The 19,214-nt window shown below is 42.7% G+C and overlaps 1 protein-coding gene across 7 annotated transcripts in view; it reads left to right on the forward strand.

Moving 5' to 3' along the window:
* UTRN (utrophin) overlaps positions 1 to 18,989 on the forward strand; it is a 504,099-nt gene extending 485,110 nt beyond the window's left edge. For all 7 annotated transcript variants that reach the window (XM_028510941.2, XM_036024842.1, XM_036024843.1 and 4 more), the window contains 6 exons: positions 2,701 to 2,859; positions 3,229 to 3,469; positions 6,428 to 6,536; positions 7,835 to 7,927; positions 12,768 to 12,790; positions 16,978 to 18,989. In XM_028510941.2, the coding sequence (XP_028366742.1) occupies positions 2,701 to 2,859; positions 3,229 to 3,469; positions 6,428 to 6,536; positions 7,835 to 7,927; positions 12,768 to 12,790; positions 16,978 to 16,986 (634 nt within the window). In that variant the 3' untranslated portion in view covers positions 16,987 to 18,989. The remainder of the gene's footprint in view (positions 1 to 2,700; positions 2,860 to 3,228; positions 3,470 to 6,427; positions 6,537 to 7,834; positions 7,928 to 12,767; positions 12,791 to 16,977) is intronic.
* The last annotated feature ends 225 nt before the right edge of the window (positions 18,990 to 19,214 follow it).

Genomic DNA, 19,214 nt, shown 5'->3' on the forward strand with positions numbered 1-19,214 from the left:
ATCTGCCCTGGGCAACATGGTTTTAAAGCTCAAATTGGGAGGCTGGTGTGGTTTGCACTGGCATCGCTGTTTGCAACTCTGAAGCCTGGTCCAGAATAATCCTTTAAAGGGAGGAGATTATTATTTTTTATGTATGTCTTGCCTACTTTCAAAAGGTCATTGGATGAATCACTGTTCTTTTGTCATCCGAGATGTACTAATTTTGTGGTCTGGAGAGTATTTACTATGTGTGACTTAAACACAGTCTAATTATATTCCATCTAACAGGATTATGTTGGTGCAGACTTATATTTTACAACATTTTCTATTTTAGCACCAGGCACACCATTGGCACAACCCTAATCTGGCACCTCATGCCCCTGTCTGTAAGGATGTGCTCTTATTTTTCAGTACATATAATTAAGAACTGAACTGTGTCTCTTTTTATATTTAACTCTTGACCTAATAATCTGTGAAAAACACTTAAGACTGAAATTATAGGTTCTATATAAATGATTTTGTGTATGTATGAAAACTACCTTCCTGCCCTTCCAGGATACCTTAATGAAAGAATGTAATGATAGTGGCGATGATGATAATTATAATAATATGTTAAACCCCATCAGCTTCTCAAAAGTAATGAATCTATGTAAATGTTCACAACAAAATGCATCTCCAGTCTAATTTTGTCTCATCTGGGTGTATATTTGTTTCACTGATGTTTTTCTGAGCTTCTTTGTTCTACAGCCCTAGATTCAAGGATTTGTTTCCCAAAAGCCACCAAAACACACCAGGCCCAAACTGCTAATGGTGTTCCACAGCAGGACCCCCCTGCTAGTGTGAGCCGGGACGTCTGTCGTTTTCACATGTTTATGAGGAGATCTGACTGATCTCCCCATAAAGGGAGGGAAGGGACTCCAGCCCTGCTGGGAAGCATTTTCTTCTCATAAACTTCCCAGCTCTGTCCACTTGTTACGCTTCTGTTTCTGTCAGTCATCAGATCAACCGCACAAGTGATGTGTCTAGTTCACTAGACAAGTCATCAGAAAACTGGGAGAACCCAGGTGAATTAAGTGGAGTTTCTTGTTTTAATGAAGAATGACTGGTCATAGCATCGACATGCTGATAATATGAAGTAAAATGTCTGTAGATACTCTTTAAAGACAATTACAATTCCTGCTGAGTTATTTAAACAAAAGAATACGAGGGTTATATTTTCCTATGCATGGATTACAAAGCATTACAAAATGGCTTTCAACCAAGTGTGAAAGGCAGTGAGATGAGCTTGTGTCTCAGTCCGCTGGGGCTGCCGTGACCCACAGCCATCGGCCAGCTGGCTCCCAACACCCGATATCTATTTCCGACAGTTCCAGAGGCTAGGGAGTCTAAGACCGAGGCGCCCGCAAATACAACTTCTGATGAGAGCCCGCTTCCCGGTTCATAGATGGCCACCTGTTTGCTGTGGCCTCACATGGTGGGAGGAGAGAACTCTAGTCTCTTCGGTCCCTTATGAAGGCACCAATCTCATCCATGAGGGTCCCACTCTTCGGACCTTGTCACCTCCCAAAGGCCCCACATTCAAGTATAGTCCCCCAGTAGCCTCAGGGGATTGGTTCCACAGTCTGCGAGTGCTCAAGTCCTTCTGTGACACGGTGTAGTGTTTGCGTATAACCTGTATTTGCTGCAGTAGGATGTTCCCACACATCACTTTCTCCTAGTGAAAGCAGTGTAGTGCTAATCCAAGTGTTGCTTTTTAGAACTTTCTGCTAGGTTTTTTTTTTTTCCAAAATTGTTTTTCATGCACGGCTGGTTGAATCTTTGAAACCCACAGATATGAAAGCTGATAGTACCATTATTGGACATTAGGTGTCCACATGTGAATTTTGGGGAGACACAAACATTCCATCTATAGCTCTTTATTTTTAATTAATTGTTTTTTAATCTACTCCTGGGTATTTCATTATTGATCTTGCCTGTATCTTTTATATGGACTGTTTATGTATTGTACTTTATTTTTTAGCCTCTGCTGGGTAAAATATCTCTTCTGAGGTTTGTGATGAATATGGAGTGAAGCATGAAATGCTGGTATATGGAGTACACTTATAATGTTAGATAAGTATCTTCCTAGAGTTTTAAAGGGAGGTCCTGGGGTGTCATAAGAAACATGTCATTGGATGTAAGAAACGCTCAACTCTGTAGAGAAATTTTATTAAGAGTTTATTTGAGCCAAACCGATGACATGCTGGGAAGCAAGATCTAAAATGCCCCAGAGAATGATGGCTTTGCAATTTGGGGGATACTTTTGGAATTAAGGCAGAAACTAAGAAAAATTACATGAAAGTGGGAAAAGCAAGGTACAGGACAGTTAAACAAGATTCCACGCTCCCTTGAGGGTGGTTATACCTTTGAGGGCTCTGGTAAAAAGGATTACTTCTAGCATTTCAAAGATGCATTAACCTAGATGCTTGCTTAAAGCTTTAACTAAGAAGTTGTAGGCCCAGGGTGTGACTACCCACCCTGATTTGCCCAGTTAGGAATTTGTGATCAGATCACCCCATGAAGTCACTTTTGGTTAGATTTATTACAGCAGCCCTTTTTCATTCACAGGGATATTGAACTTTAGGGCAAACTTTTCCCAGCAGCCATCCTGATCATCACTGTTTTACGTTCTGAGACATCAGCGTCCAGACGTGAGCCTCTCTGTCTCACCTGTCTCCCTAGGGAAGACGAGCATGCCCTCATCCAGCAGTACTGCCAGACGCTGGGAGGGGAGTCCCCGCTGAGCCAGCCCCAGAGTCCAGCCCAGATCCTGAAGTCGGTGGAGAGGGAAGAACGAGGAGAACTGGAGCGGATCATTGCTGACTTGGAGGAAGAACAGAGGTATGCTAGACCTGGGAGGAGACGACATGTCATCTTGGGAAAACTTGTAATGGGAAATTCTTTAATAAGAACTTCAACATGGCTCCTGCCCATTCCCCTTTCCAATTATTATCCAAGAAGTCATGGTGGAGTCAAAGTTTTTGAGGACACGACCAAACTGGCCTGCTGGCTTTAGGTTACGGCTCTGTTTTGGGGTCCAGGGAATATGTCTGCTAGAATAACAACTCCAAGCCACCACTTTCTTCATGCTGGCTCATCTCACTGTTAAGAAGTATTTTTACCTAGGAGGAAATAAAGAGCGTGCACTAACTTTGGAAGTAGAAGGCAATGTGCACTATAATCATTTCAGTTTCTGATTGTCTGTGTTAGAAATTTGCAGATAGAGTATGAGCAGCTAAAGGAGCAGCACCTGAGACGGGGGCTCCCAGTCGGCTCACCTCCAGACTCTGTCGTATCTCCTCACCACACCTCCGAGGATTCAGAACTGATAGCGGAAGCCAAACTGCTCCGGCAGCACAAAGGTCGGCTGGAGGCAAGGATGCAGATCCTAGAGGACCACAACAAGCAGCTGGAGTCTCAGCTCCACCGACTTCGGCAGCTGCTGGAGCAGGTAGGGCGTGCGGAACTCAGCGTCATCCCTCTCCACGCCGTTTGTCCCGGTCCCATGTCCCAGGCGCTTGGTACCAGTGTCACTGCAGAGGTTCACTTTCAATTTCTCAGTTCTGGAATGAATTTAGACTTGCTTAGAAATCCCCCTTCAAATGTAAGCACTAAATCCTCCCTGGCACACACACGCAAACAACAGACAACGAGCTCGCCCACTTTTAGGTGGACTTTCCCACTCTTCTTTAACACCGAAATCTACCTCAGCTCTGGACGGTTTCAGGAAAATGATCCTGTGACATAGGTCTGCGTAAATTAAATACGGGATATGTCCATGAAGATTAAGGGAAAGGAAGTGACCTGAACTCTTCATTCTAAAGCTTTTCTTCCAATGAGCTGTTTTCAAGAAATTAAGTAACAGATGTTTATCAATTTGCGACTGTTATTTCCTAACACTGGGCCATGTTTATGGCAGTTGTTTGCAAAATTTCTTAATAAGAAATACAGTTTATATTTGATGAATATATACATGTATGATAAATATAAAATAATTGCTGTTACAAAGAAATGCTCTCTTATTTTTCCTTCCCTTCCTCCTTCCTGCCTTCCCTCCCTTTCTTCCTCCCTTCTTTTATTTCTCTCTTCCTCTGTGTCTTAATTCTTCCCTTTCTCTGTTCCACTTTCCTTGTCTTTCCTTTTAGTGCTGATCAAAAAATTGATTTATTAAATCAGCTTTATAACTCATCAATGGGTAATAGTCTGAAATTTTGAAAAACACTGTTCTTTGAGATAGAAAGGTTTCTGCCATTTTGGTGCCTGCTGTCTCATTAGGGACCATAACGAGGTAGTATGACGTACAACGAGATGGTTTCTTATATAAAGACATAACTCGGTGTAGAGAATTAAGTCCTTGAAGTAATAGGAACCACATCACAGGATTAGTGGTGAAGATGCCTTTGTGCAGGTACATATTGTGGAGAATCCCAGCAAATGGACCTGGAGCTTCTCTACTTGACCCCCGGCATCAACATTTGTGTCATCTTTTGCCTTTTTCTTTGGCCTTCGCAGCAAGGGGCCCCAAGGCAGTGACACCCCTTGGCAGAAATGCCGTTCTCCAGAGATGATTTACTGAATCAAAGCAGAAACCGCTTTCTCTCCAGTGATTTTCTCAAACTTTAGAGAACGTTTTTTCACCCTTGCTACCGGTATCTTTTAACATGTCCGAACCCTTCAGAACAGTGTAATTTCTGCATTACCTACAGAGCAGGCCAAAGGTCACCCATTATATTTTGACCGTGTATTTTTCTGTGTGTCACTGTTTCAGAATTTGTGTGAAACTATTTTGGTCGCAGGTTCCTTTGGAGCTTCCAAATTGTGCATCATCAGAAAGTAAGAGTTCCCCCAAGACAGACCCCAGGCTGGGCCCTTTTAAGTCCTCTGGAATGTCTGGTTTTTACCTCTGTTACATTACACAGAGGCCAAAACCTCTGTACCGAGGGAAGAGCTGCATTGTTAGTATTATGAATCTAAAGTTTCTGAATGGTGCCCGTGTAAGGGATGAATTTTCTCTTGAAAGCTCACATTTAGAATATGAAGTATTCACATTAGCAACCTAGTACGTGGACAACAATCATTGCCGAAGGAAGCCCTGCTCTGAAAGCTTCGTTTGCCATAGTCTGTCGATGATATCAGGGAGCTGAAGGCCCTTGGCTCCCCCTTCCCTCTGCCCGCCTTCCCTCTCTCCATCCATTAGACAGGGCTGCCTAATGGCTCATGTGCCTTCGGAATTGCATGGTGTTGCTTTTAGAGATAGCTGATATCGGAATGACTCTGTACATCCCAGACCTGCAGCTCTTATCTCTTCTTAATGGCAGCACGGATGCCAGGAGACAGAAAATTCAGCTCCGCAAGTAAAAACTGACAAACCCACCAGGCTTCATTCAACTAATACAGATTAATGAAAAAGTCAGCATCAAATATATTGTATTTTCTTATTTTTTTAAAGATTTATTTATTTATTTTTAGAGAGAGGGGGGAGGGAGGGAGAAAGAGAGGGAGAGAAACAGAATCATAGATTGGTTGCCTCTCACATGCCCCTGACCAGGGACCTGGCCCACGACCCAGGCTTGTGTCCTGACCAGGAATTGAACCAGCAACCTTTCAGTTTACAGGACAACGCCCAACCCACTGAGCCACACCAGTGAAGGCGGCATCATATATGTTATAACTTCTGCATTCCTTCTTCAATGGGTCACATTTTCTAATTTGACCATGTACTTGTCAATATGTCCATCATGGTTTCAAAGCTCTGTGTGAGAGTGTGTTTACCAAGTGTTTGCTAGGCGTCCAATTCTGTGCCAAGCGCTTTAGAAATACTCATTAATCTCCACCTCAGGGCCCTCTGATGCAGGCCCTCCTGTCAGCGCCCCCAGCTTTTAAAGAAAGAACCTGAGGCCCGAAAGGTTAAACATTTGCTCGGAATGACACGACTTCTGAGGGACAGAGTTCAAGTCTAAACATCTGAATTCAAAATTGTGCTCTTAACCACCCTCCAATATTGCCTTTAAATATTGATTTACACTTAAAAATGAGCTGATTTTGAAGTTGGATCAAAGACAAGGAGTGCTAATTTTTTAGAGATGAATTAATCATGTTTCTAAATCCACTTGGTCGACCTAAAAATAATAAGGAGAACGATTGAGGGACAGACCCAACATTGACACATAAATCTTTTGATACAACCAAGTGGGTTCTTCAAGTCGCCCAGACTGAAAGGGAAAGACCACTTAGTGCGCAGGTAAGTTCTGGTGAGCTCTAGCGTCTGCAGATGCTGAAATGTATTTGAAAATGTCTGCGGGTGAAGAACTCTACATGTGTGGTGGGGAAGGGAGAGTTAGAAACGGAAATGGCTTCCTTAATAACACTTTAAATCTTCCCCTGGCCTCCCCTCTGAATGCGATTCCAGCCTGAATCCGATTCCCGCATCAACGGCGTCTCCCCCTGGGCTTCCCCTCAGCGGCCCGCCCTGAGCCACTCGCCCGATCCGGACCCCGGCCCGCCGTTCCACCAAGCCGGTCAGTGTCCCCAGGAACCTACCGCCCCCCACACCGCTCCGGTCTTTGCTGTTGGTTTTGCTGTGCGTTTTTTTCCCTTTTCAAATAGCATTCTTGCACATGGGTGTCTTAGGGCACAAAGAAGCTTCCTCTTCTCTTTGGTCTCAGATGAGTAAAAGTCATTTCAGCAACACCAAACATGCAGACGTTTAGAATAATAGCTGTAATGAACGTGTGCACATGTGAATGGTGTGTAGTGGTAGACCGAATTTTGGTGAAAGGTGAAAAAAGTGTTCTTCCCTTTTTGGGATGAGCAACAATTTAAGTTTTTTTTTGCCTCAAGGATGATTCTTTTTTCTTTTCTATATTTTTGAGTAAGTTGTCTTTCTCTAAAACCATACTTGTACATACTCAGAATATAATCGTAAAGGACATGATACCCAGCACAGTTTTCTCTGCCCAGGCCCGGGCACTCAGCATTCCGCTCTCGGCATCCCGGTCCCTGGGGGCATTGCCGCCCCCTCACCCCCATCTGAGGCGGAGGTCCCCTCCAGCCTGTCGTTGGTCACAGAGAGGACTTGTCAGTGCTGCCAGGAAGGACTCCATCAACCAGGCATTCTGGAACGACATTTGGTTGTTGATAACATTCATGTTCCGAAATTCTACTGAGGATCACATACTTTAACCTAACTAATTTGTTTATGAGATAGTCTATACTATACTATAGTTTAACACTATGTTTATAGTGTTTGCTATATTAATCAGAAAAAAAACTAAAATATTAATATTGTTTTATTTTTTAAATAAGGATCATTTTGCTATTGATTATAGGATGAAATTCATGAAAGCATAAAGTCTTTCATGGGCTACCTCTAGCTGTGTGGTAGCAGAAGCAAGCCTGTGCTGAAGTCTCAAAAGAAAAAAAAAAAAAAGAGGGAAGAAGGAAACAGAAATTGGTAGAATATTTCTCTCATGTGAAAAATAGTTGCAATGCAAAAATAATGAAATTCCAACTAATAAATTGAAATAATATGACATTATGGATTTTTCACTCATGAATTTTTAACCTAGCACATGGATTCTTTTCATAGGCACATCTAGTACACTTTATTTATGTATAAAGTTATATTACCAACAAATTAATACTGAAGTGGTTTTGGTATTTTTCCCTAAAATTGTCATTTTCCATGAGAATTATTTTCACCTTGGTATTTAGAGGCCACAGCTAGTATTTTCCCCTTCATATTCTCCTGATGCTGGTGTTGCTGAAAGCCTGGACGTTAGTTTCAGGACGCCTGTTCTTTCTCTCTGCTGTGCAGTGCCGGAGGACCTGCTGGCCCCGCCCCACGACACCAGCACGGACCTCACAGAGGTCATGGAGCAGATCAACAGCTCGTTTCCATCCTGCTGCCGTGAGTATGCCCGACCCTGGCACCACCGCTGCCCCTGTTCCTTCCATCTCCTTTTTTCTGGTCATATTCCTGGGTAAGATCAGAAAGACCTCTATTAGAAACAGGATTGAATATTATTTGACAATAAATCAAACCTCCTCTCTGTCAGCAAAGCCCGTGATGTTCAACCCAGGTACCATGGCATCCCTGGGGGGCAGTGAGTGCAGTCCCGCCCTTTGAGACTTTTCAGGACGCCCTGTGAGCGATGGCATGAAGGCACATAAAATAAGTCTACTTTTAAGAAGAAATTATTCTCTTCAGTGCAAGCTAGAGTAAGGAGCATGTATTACTTAAAAAGAGAGCGTTTAGTGGCATGCCGAACAAGGCATGAAAATGGCCTTTTCTCCTGCAATTCCCTCTCCAGACATTGATCTCTGATGTCATCACATGCAGGTCCAGCCAGAGATTATTTTCAGATTTTCCTTTTTTTTTTTTCTTCTGCTTCCTTTTCTTCCTGGATAAAGTAGTCACTGCATAAAGACCAAACCATTTAAGGCATCACAGATTAAGACCCTGTGAACTTTCCACACGAACAACAAAGAGCCAGATAACCAAATAAAAGCAGTTCAACTCCCAGAGGAACTTATTAATAATTCCTAGTTATTGATTTTTTTTTAACCAAACATTTCGTCCAGCTTCTTGCCACCTTGCAATTTCTGCTGAGCTCTCACCAAAAAGACTTCGGCAGTTTGACACAGAAATGGTGGACTTGTCTAAGCATGCGCACTACTTAATGCCAAAGTACATTGTAAATAATCTTTTAAAGGAATGTGAATGTATTATTTATAATTTTTATGAATTATAACTGATTTTTAAATCTAGTTGCCCATTAAACTAAGATTTTAGTATGTATATATAACTATCATTTGTCATAGATTATTTATGTGTGAGATATATATATATAAACAGCCTCTCATCTTACTCTTTTTCATCCTCTCCTTGGAAAATACTATCCTAAGATATATTGACTTTATTTAAAAAGTGCCTTTCAATTATGCCACTCTGCAGTTTACAAAATTCAGCATTAGCAGGAAGTTGAAACAGCTGTTTGAAACATAGTTATCTCTGAAGTTTTAGAAGTATTTGCCTGAAGGACATACAATAGTTTCTACAGCACATAAATGTACTTATATTTGGGAGTGTGTCATTTTCCAGGTTATTATGTGTAGTTCTACTTCCCTAAGTCTGCTGAGTCACATTTATATACTCTGTCCGTCCCCACACTCGTCCCCAGAGAACATGGGTGCGCACACTTTTTGGCCCTGAAGAGACTTGAAGCATGAAGTCTGTATCCTATCAGACTGTTGCATTTTTTTCTGGGCTTTGTAACGGCCACATAAAAGGAGCAGATTAAATCTTTTGTATTAATTATACTTCAAGGTTGAATCTTCTGGAGAATTGGTTCTGAGTTGCATGCAACTTAATGACGAGATAAAACCTCCTCATAGTCTTTCTAAGCCAGAATTTCAAAATTAAATTTCTCAATGAAATTACTTTTTAGGTCAACTTAAATGCAAATACATTAATAACTAATTAAAAACAAATTCTGTAAATCAAAGCCAATTAGAAGTTTTTATTTAAATGTCCTGATGGGCATTTTCAATTAAAAGTCAGTTGGCAGTGAGCACTAGGATGGGAGAGGATTAAATTTGTGCTTTACCAATGGATATAAAAATGTATAATTTCCATAATGAAAATTTTATACTAGAATTTCATAATGACTTTTTGAAAGTTTGTATTTTGAAGCAGTTACTCTTAATTGTTTCACAGTATATTCTTATATCTTGATATTGTAAAAGACTGATCCTTATCATAATTTAGAACAGTATGTAATTAAACATAAGTAGTAATCTTAATTATAGGGCAAAAATTAATCTTAAGAGGTGAGTGTGTTCTTCTCCATTTATGATCTCCTTAAAGGCAAGTATAAAATTTCCATTGATCCAATCTTATCAGCTAGTAATAGATATTATCAGTTCCTGAGGAGAGGTTGTATCTTCAGTGGGACCCACATAACAGGTTAAGCCCCCCCTTGCACGGATGCCATCTCCGCCTGCGCTGTTCCACGCCGTGCGAGTGGGACACGGGGCCTCGAGGTTTGTTCCTGGGACCTCGGCCCCACATTCGAATGGTCTTAAACTTGTGCCTTCGCACGTACTTACAATCTGTGTTGTTTTCTGTGGATGAACATTATTACTGGTCCTGTGGGGTTTTTCTGATGAGCTCAAGTACATCCCTTGTAAGAAATGATAAATAGTGTATTTTAGAATCCTTTGAAATTTAAATCGTATTATATGTGGTTCCTGCTGTTAGTTTGGTTTTAGTTTGCTCTTCTTGGTATTTATATTCTATATTTTGCTTTGATAATATAAAAATTTCTAAGATAGGGATAGCCACACATAAAAAATTAAAACTTAATTGACTTATTTGTAAAACTGATGTGTATTTTTAAAATTCTACCTAAAGTTATTATGCCTTTTAAAAATTGATGCAGAACAGAAATGAGTCACCTAACTCAGACTTGATGTCCAATACATGTTTCTGAATTGGATGGATAGATGGATGGATGGATAGATGGATGGATAGATGGATTACATTTTCCCACTGGGCAGGTTAAGTTATTGAAGTTTCCGCAGATAGTACTCACAGCTTCTGTAGGATTCATTTGCTTTGCTGTCTCTGTTAAGTTGCTCAGCTAGCAAATATTTTAATAAGCCTTCAAATTCCCAAAGCTTGCTGACCGCATTTGAAGAATTTTTCTAAGCAAATCAGCTTGGCACCCTCCAGTGCCAAGCCAATCTCATGAGCTCCTGTAACTAATAAGGACTTTAAAATTGCTTGTCAGTAGCATACAATGAATTGATCTACATGTTAATCTTGACTTTTGATCCTTTATGAATTAAAAATTAGCATAGTCACGAGTAAAGTTCTACTCCTGGCAGTCTTGGAATTAAAATGGAACTGCATTCATAAATCCTAATTGCATGAATTGCCTACTTAAACATGGCTTTTTTTTTTTTTTACTGTATCCATGTATTGTTGCATATAACACTTCAGAATTCCCCTGTCTTGAGTTAATATCCCAGTTGGTCCTGGTAGTGTCCTTGAATTATGACCTTTTAAAGTCTTCTTTTAATTATTTCCTTAAAGTTTCTGAGCCAAGAGGCAGGTATTTCCATCTCTTTCTCTCAAGGAGTTAACAAAAGGCATTTGATTCTGTTGCTTATTAACCAGTGTGCATACTAAAATTTCCACTAACTGATGTGACTTTTCTTTTAGTGTAAAATGTTTTGTCAGTTTTTTTCATTTATGTCATCTAAATATATGGGATACTAGTAGTAAGATGAGTATTTTTTTGCTTTAAAAGCATCAAGTGCTTTTAAAGTTATTTTTTCATCTATGGGCATATTTTTACATGAATTGCCTATGTTTATTAAACTTGAGTGACATTTATCAAAAACTCAAAGCATACAAAAATGCAATGATTTTACGATTTATTTAAAAAATATATTTGTATGATTTGTTCAGGGGAGTACCCATAGCCTTTTATTTGATAAAAAGTCGGGTTTTAAATGTTGGTTTGATGCAAGATTGATTAGATTTCCGTTTGGGTGTTGTTATTTGTTACTCGGAAGGATAGCATAGCTCCCCCTGTTGTATCTCCGCTGTCCCTCAGGCACAGCTCGTGTGTGTGTGTGTGTGTGTGTGTGTATGTGTGTGTGTGTGTGGCGGTCCCCTGGTTTTCTTCCTCTTGTCACTTCCTGCTGTAACTGGGCTGGGGTGAGCCCAGTTCTCCCCCTAAAGACTACTAGGGCTCGCGCTTTCCCTCCAGGCATCATAAGAAGGTCTTCCTTCTCATTTGTTCCTTTTCCTCACAAAGCTGCTGGCACTCACTGTGTGGCCATGAGTATCTTCTGTTTCTTCCCTAAGCACAGAAAAATGAGAGGGGGAAAGACTCAAGCTTGCTGGGTGATGAGGGCAGTTCTCCTTTGACCCCGGGCAGATGGGACCATCATTGGAAGGGCGGGGCTCTCCCGCCCCAATAGGGTTGCATGTGAGAGGATAATCAGGAGATCGGTCAGGGAAAGGGGGAGAGAAAAAAGCAGAGGCCTCGGGGGAGAGTGTTGCTAGTGGCTGCCCTCACAGCACCCACCAGAGCAGCCACACCATCAGGGCTCTCTGGGACAGGAAGGGACTGAGGCAGGTCAGAGGCAGAGGTGGATTAGACACCAGCCTCACTTCTCCAGGGCTCTTAACTGGGGCCAGCTAAGGCACAAGTGTTAGCCACGTTCCTCGAAGATTGCCGAGGACCTGGCCAGCCCTTTCCTCGATGTGAGCACACTGCCACCATCTTCCTGGACTTCGGGGCTAGGGTGGCAGCAATGAAAGACTCGTGCACCTCCATAACCCTAATGCCTCCTTGGCCAGAATTGGTACTCTTTGGCAAAATACACAGAATTTGCTCTGTTCTGATACATAAACCAAATACATGGCAAGTTTTCAACGAGAAATGTTGAGGTTTTTTGCAAAGCTAAGTACTCACTGAGTGCTTTAGTGCATGCTTTTTGACAGAGCCAGTATATGCTTCGCTTATTGGGGTGGAATTTCTTTATCTTAGAGCATCTAGTGAAACACACACACACACACACACACACAAAGCAAAAAAAAAAATCCCAAAACCTTGTATCTTATTAGCATCTATTTAACATGTTGGCAATGGCGCACCTTTACATGCCTGAGAGGGGGAACCTGCCAAACCGCTGTACCACCTTAAATTTATTTCTTTTGTTTTCTCTTTCAGCAAATCTCCCCAGCAGGCCACAGGTAAGATTTCATTCATTGTTTTGTTAACAATAATTTTAACATATCAAAAGAGAATTTTATTCATATACGATTTCAAATCAAGGACATGGTAGCCCTCTGTCTGAACCTAAGACATGTCACAAAATAAAGGAGATGGGCCAAGTTGTTAAAGGCAGAGTTTGCAAGGAGCTGACAGTCAAAGAGATGGGATGCTACGGGGAACAAGACCACAGACTTACACTGTTCGTTTTCTGATTGGTGGGGCATTTATTTGGTCACCTGATTCAGTGGTCAGCAAGTGGGACTCTCACAGGAGATCAACCAGTAGCATATGACTGGGCATTTGTCAGAGTCCCGGTTCTGGTTCAGGCCTGCAGAACAAAGCCTCGGGGTGACCTCCCGTCCAAAATCAGACAGGGAGGCCCTTGGGTCCGCAGGCAGTTTCCAAGTCCAAGGAGCAGAGAGTCACGCCCTGTCAGCAGCCTCAGGGTTCAAGCTGCAAAAATCCAAAGTGGGGCCACAATTGTATTCAAGTTCCTGTAAGTCTTCAGGTTGGTTGGCTTATGTGTTGATTACAGCTGAGAATAAGCAGGTTAGCTACTATCAGATTTAGTGCTGCTATATTCCCATATTAATAAGTAAACTTGCTTGACATTCAAATGTTAGTTGATTCAGTACAATAGCTTACAATCTGGGGAGGGGGAGCCCATTCCAAGGCAGTTCTCCCAGATGCCCCAGATACCCAGTGCTTGATCATCTGTGCTCTAATTGCTTTTTAACAGCCTCATATACACTGTGTGAAGTTAGCCTGGGTAGGTTTGGCTGACCCCTCTTCTCCCAGATATCTGCATGAGGTGGCTACCACAGCCTTTGACTTAGAAACAGTGACTAGAGCAGTGTGCAAAGGTGGTTTTGTTATGTTGGGGGTAGGGTGGGGTCTTGACTTTTCATTTAAAAATCCACGGCCGTATACCTTTCAGTAGTTTCTTTATCAGGCACTTAGTAATAATGTGCCTTAAGACCACAGAGCTTGAGAGAACATTTTCTCCCATGAACTTTGTTATTAATCTTCTTGAAACATCGAAACTTCTTCTGATTGCCTTATCTATTGGCAAGAGGGGCTGGGATCTTAATAAGAAGCCCAGTTTGTCTTTAGGGACCTGAGGAAAGACAAGGAACATAAAAGAAATAAGTGAATGTGGTATGAGAACTTGTGAGACAAAAGGACCTCACCACAGGGAGCAAAATTCCTCTTCTGATTGCTCCTGTTCTCTCGGAGAATCAGCAGCCAGGACTTGGGACCCTGAAAAGAGTGAGTGTGGGAGGGAGTGCCAGAGGTGTGAGATAAGACTGGAGATCAGGAAAGCACACGGACCCAGGAATAGAGTCTGAGTAACTGTCCCACAGCATTCAAGGACACCAAGATGCCTGTTAGTGAATGTAATGTTCACAAACACAAGACGTCAGAGTAGGCTGAGGACTGCAGTTAACCAAAGTTGAAGTTCCGGTTTTGTCCAAGAGAAGACATTATGCAATTCAAAGGAAGAGTCAAAGGAGTGATGATAATGATTGAACCAGGCACCTAAGGTTGGCAGGGAGAGGAGTGAGGGTGCCCTTAGGTGTGGGAGACACATAAAGCTCGGGAGAATCAATGCGCTAATAGTATCCAAGGATGGATGACAGTGGGTCCTAGTGGGAGTAAGCTGGAAAGGTAGAAGAGGTTGTCAGAAGGTGGGATGATTGAAATTAAAATGGAAATGTTGGAGGGTTTGCAGGTATTGGTAACGGTCCGTATTTGGAACTCTGAGTAAGTGGCAAAGGAGGGTGAAGAACAAGTTTATTGGAGATGAGGACCTCAAGGAACCAAGAGGCCAGAGTGTTGGAAGAATCATCCATGTGGGTGTTGACATCATTAAGATTCTAAAACAGCATTAAAATTGGTAACAGTGAGCCGTTTGTTCTTCAAGAAGTAAGGGAGCATTGACCCCGGGGATCAGAAGGTGGCTGCATAGTGGTGGTGTAGTCTGAAGGCATGACACCCAACGCTGGGTGTTTTTAGGGATGAGAGAGAGAAAATGCCCTGAAAAACACAAGGAGGACCTAGGACGGACTTAGCCAATGTGTGAGGATTGTGGGAGATTAAAAACCACTCATACGTAAGTGAGAGGGTTGGGGGGGAAGCTGTGTCTTCGGGGCAGATGCAGGTATTGCTAGAGCGAGCAAGGGAAATGCGCTTTCAGAGCGGGGGGCTGGGGGGTGGGTTTTAGTGAGGGTGGGCCGTGTGGTCTACAGAGGGCACGTGGAACGGGTTCCCAGAATTACGGAGGGTGGAACGTGGGGACAGGGTAAGGGATGGGCAGATCTCTATATGGAACAGGGCACAGGAGATGAAAGGAGACCAGCAGTCTGGAGCATGTCATGGAGGCCCATCATTAAAAGGAAAAGAACATGATGAGGTGAATCCTCAGGCTCTCAAGGTGAGGTCAAGGCTGTGAGGAATGGGGCTCAGGAAGGGGAGAGGGACTCTTCTTTGAAGTCCTCCAATACTTTGTAGTAATAAAAGGGATCACAATTTAAAGCTGAAAGTGACCTTAGAGGCTTTCTGTTTTGACTTTGTTCTAGGTTTTAGGAAATTGAGCTGTAAAAGAGTTCATTCACATGTTCCTGGTTTATGAATCTATTTGGTGGAGGAAGCACAGACCTCACTCATTCCAGGAGGCCCTTTCCTTCTTTCTCCCTTCCCTCCGCATTCCTTCTCTTTCCCCGTCAGCACTTTCCTCCTCTTCCCCTTGTTTTCCGTCGTACCTCGGTGTATGTTTTCACCCGAGTAATTGTGCTAATATATACATTGCATAGACTTAAACTTTTAGAATTCTGTGAGCTAACATGAGAATTGTTGTGCCCCTCTTTAGTAGACACTTATTTCATTGTAAATAGGGATAATAAAGTATATATAAATAATAAAACAAATCCTTCTAGCCATTATTCCAATGTGAATCAGCACCAAGGTTTTAGTTAATATGGAACAATATCTTCCTTTCCTGGGGAGAGTTAATTTCTTCCCTTCTCTGTTCCCAAAGTACTTGAAACTTCCTGTGGGTGGCGCACACCTCACGTGAGCGTTGAGCGAGAGTGCGCTGTGCGGGGTCTCTCACACCTGCTTCAGGCGGAGGGCCTCACCTCTGTCCCCGGGAGCCCTGCACATCCCAGGGGCCCGCCACCTGTGTCTGCTGAATTTTGGCTCCCTCGAACATGGCAGTGAAATGAAGAAGCGAGTTTCTGAAGAATCTGAATCTCGATAGTCAGGGGAGAGTAAGCTGGAGGAGGGAGCCCAGATGAGGTTGCTGCTTCTGCTGCTGTCTGACTCATCCCGGAGCAGAAGGGCTCCCTTGGCCATCTCTCCCGGACACTGTGCTGAGCACTGAGCTCCGGGGATGTGTGAGCCTTCACCCCAAAGTCCTCTGTAAAATGAGGGGCAAGTGGAGAAGGCATGTCTTTTCAGCCAGTCCCTGATAGGCCTCTTGTGATTCAGGTGGTGTGGCCCCAGTTTTGGGTTATTTCCTTTTAGGGTGACTGAAAACAATTCCAACTTCATAATGCTTTTAGAAGACCACCTGTTTGACCTTTCCTTCAAAAGGCTGATGCTGCTCCCTTGAGTGTAGCCCAGACTTTCAGCCTCCCTTGCCTGTGTGTATGGGCCCCAAGCCTTTAGTGGGCACCGCTGCACACTTTTGGGCGGCGTGTCTGTCTTAGGTTCCTGTCGTCTGGACCCCCGTTTGGGACTCGGATGGGTTGGACTTGTCAAGGGTACCCCATCAGCAAGAGACCTCCCACAGCCCCCAGGGAGAGATGGGGTGCTTGCCCAGCCTCGTTCACTCGCCTTTGGTACCTCCAGCAAGAAAAAGACAAGGCCCCTCAATGCTGATTTGCTTTCCAGCGTGGGCCAGAGAAAAGCCTTCCAGACTTCCTCTGTATTGGCTGCCGTGATAAAGAGCAGACGAGGTGACTTGGGAATGACAGGAAAGGACTTCATCTCTGGGAACGAAAGTCGCCTGGGAGTAAAGGGTCCCCTGCAAGCGTAGTAAAATAGGGTTTTAGCTCTGAAAGAAGCACTTTTATTTCCTTGCAGAGTTGACAGGCCTCCGCTACCTGTAATGGTTTATGTAAATGTTGTTCTGACAGCGCGGCTTCATTTTCCCTCCCCGCAGGCAATGTGAAGTGTTCATCTAGCCAGCAAACGTTTCCTGACTTTCAGCGTTGCCCTTGCCAGCAAATGCCAACCCCGGGCTCCATCTCATCAGAAGCTCCCGGCTCCCCGAGACACGCTGTTGAGCGCCGGCCGTGTGTTCTACTGAAGGGTTGAAACACTGACTATCCAAAGAGAAAAGGATATTTTTGTTTTTATAATAGTCACATGTTATTGTTTCCTTCTTCCCTTTCTATGCAACTGTAAATTAATGAACAGAGTGGTATTTGGAAATGGTAATACATTTGTCACTGATTTGTATACTGCTTACGGCATTGGGAGAGTGGGGGGGGGGGCTTTCTAAAGTGATATTTTGTTTTTAATAACCGCGGCAAACATGGCATAAGAATTAGAAGACAGTTTTACATTCCTTTATATTAACCTTGTACAATAACTTCCTTTATTTCTTCAGCTCTTTGACCATTATGTTTTGGTTATTTATCACTTGTCACCCACATGACGAAGCGGATTTCCTCTGTTGGTTTCCATGATTTGGTCAATTAATAAGTTCGTATGCTTCAGTCAGCTGTAGTGTAGTGTACGTGTACGGATTAGGCTGCAGCTCTGCGGACACCGTTCAACTTTATTTGACACCGTGCACTTGACTTGTTTTAGCAACCACTCGGAGGGCCACAGCAACAGCCCTGTGGGCCTAACTGGCATCCCCACTGGGAATTTTTTCCTGCATTGTATTTCTCTGCGCTATAGAAGTAGCTCTTGATTTCTTTATTTATTTCATGTCCCAGTTGATATGACAGAGGAGGCTAAAGCAGAATTATGAGAATCTCACAGATCACTTGACCAAAGGCTGCCCGTTTGAGCAGATTCCCTCATCGACACAGCCGCAGCGCTCGGCCCCACCTTCCCCGTTTCCCGGGTCTTGGTTTCCATCGTCAGACACGCAGTGGGCCTTTGCCCAGTTGTGATGCCAGAACGTGTTACGGGTTTTGGTTCCCTTCGATGAGAATTTTATTGTTGTTTATGTATGTTTAAGCCCCTTATCATTTTTGCAACTCCCCATTATTTTCTTTCGGAAGGCAGACACAAATTTAGCGCATGTCTCGTTTTACCTTTTGGGTGAATGAGCACATGTTTTATTATCCTTCATGTGATCCGTACATTCGGGAAGAATGGTTATCAAAGGCCTGTGCCACTGCTTCTGCAGAAGAATGAAGTTAATGCTTCAATGGCAGCGCCCTGCCTAACTTCGAATGCATTCTGTTAGGCATTTGGTTCAGCTTCTGGTTTAGCATTGAATTCGTTCAGTTTAAACATGCTATATAGTTACTAAATGTACAAAAACAAAAAAAAGTTATAGTAATGTATTTTGATTCAAGCACATGTGCTTTTAAAGCAGGACATTTTAACTTTGGGTTCTCTTTACCTGGGATCTGGCCAGAAGGAGGCTTAAAGTTAGAAATCCCTATTCTTTCAGAATAGGCCGGGTGGGTTGGGGGGCAGGGGTGTCTCTTTGCAGCATAGATATTTTGAGAAGAAGAAAATTGTTTTATACGAGAGGAAAGCCATGACCGCCTTTCTACCTCAGACCCGTCTTCATCCGTCGTGTCGGAAATAGCTTTGTGCCGCTACAGTCTGCAAAATCCAGAGCTTTTATCGGGCCACATCAGACAAGTAAAGCACCTATTTAAAGAAAAAAAAAAATTCCCTGAACTCTCAACTACAAGTTGTAGATTTGGTGTCTTCCTTGTTCTTTGAAAAGTTCTGTATTAGTATTTTTTTCTGCCTGTAATTGTGTGCAACACACCCCCTATCTGCTATTATGGAAAAGCTACATAAAAACACTACATTGTAATCTCCTAAGTAATAATAAAGAAAAAGAAATATATTGCAGCAACAACAAGGGAAAATAAGTATGTAGTTCTTTTGAAATATGTGGTCAAGAACTAATCCTAGACTATCACCTAATCTGGGTTCATGTATTTTTCATCCTGAATAAAAGTAATTTTAACACAAGATGACTTTGATATTCTTCAGCTGTGTTCACTGATAGACCCTGAGGCTTGGATGCACATTTATGAAAGTAAAATATAAAGAGAGCCTGTTCTTGATTAGTCCACTTGTTTTCCTGCAGCTTCTCCTGTACCCACCAATTCATTCTATCTCACTCTCACTGTCTCCTTATTTCTCTGTGCTCTTCTCTTCTCTTTTATATATAATCCTCATTTTCCTTCACAGATG

The sequence above is a fragment of the Phyllostomus discolor genome, chromosome 4, assembly GCF_004126475.2.
Source record: "Phyllostomus discolor isolate MPI-MPIP mPhyDis1 chromosome 4, mPhyDis1.pri.v3, whole genome shotgun sequence".
Classification (NCBI taxonomy): domain Eukaryota; kingdom Metazoa; phylum Chordata; class Mammalia; order Chiroptera; family Phyllostomidae; genus Phyllostomus; species Phyllostomus discolor.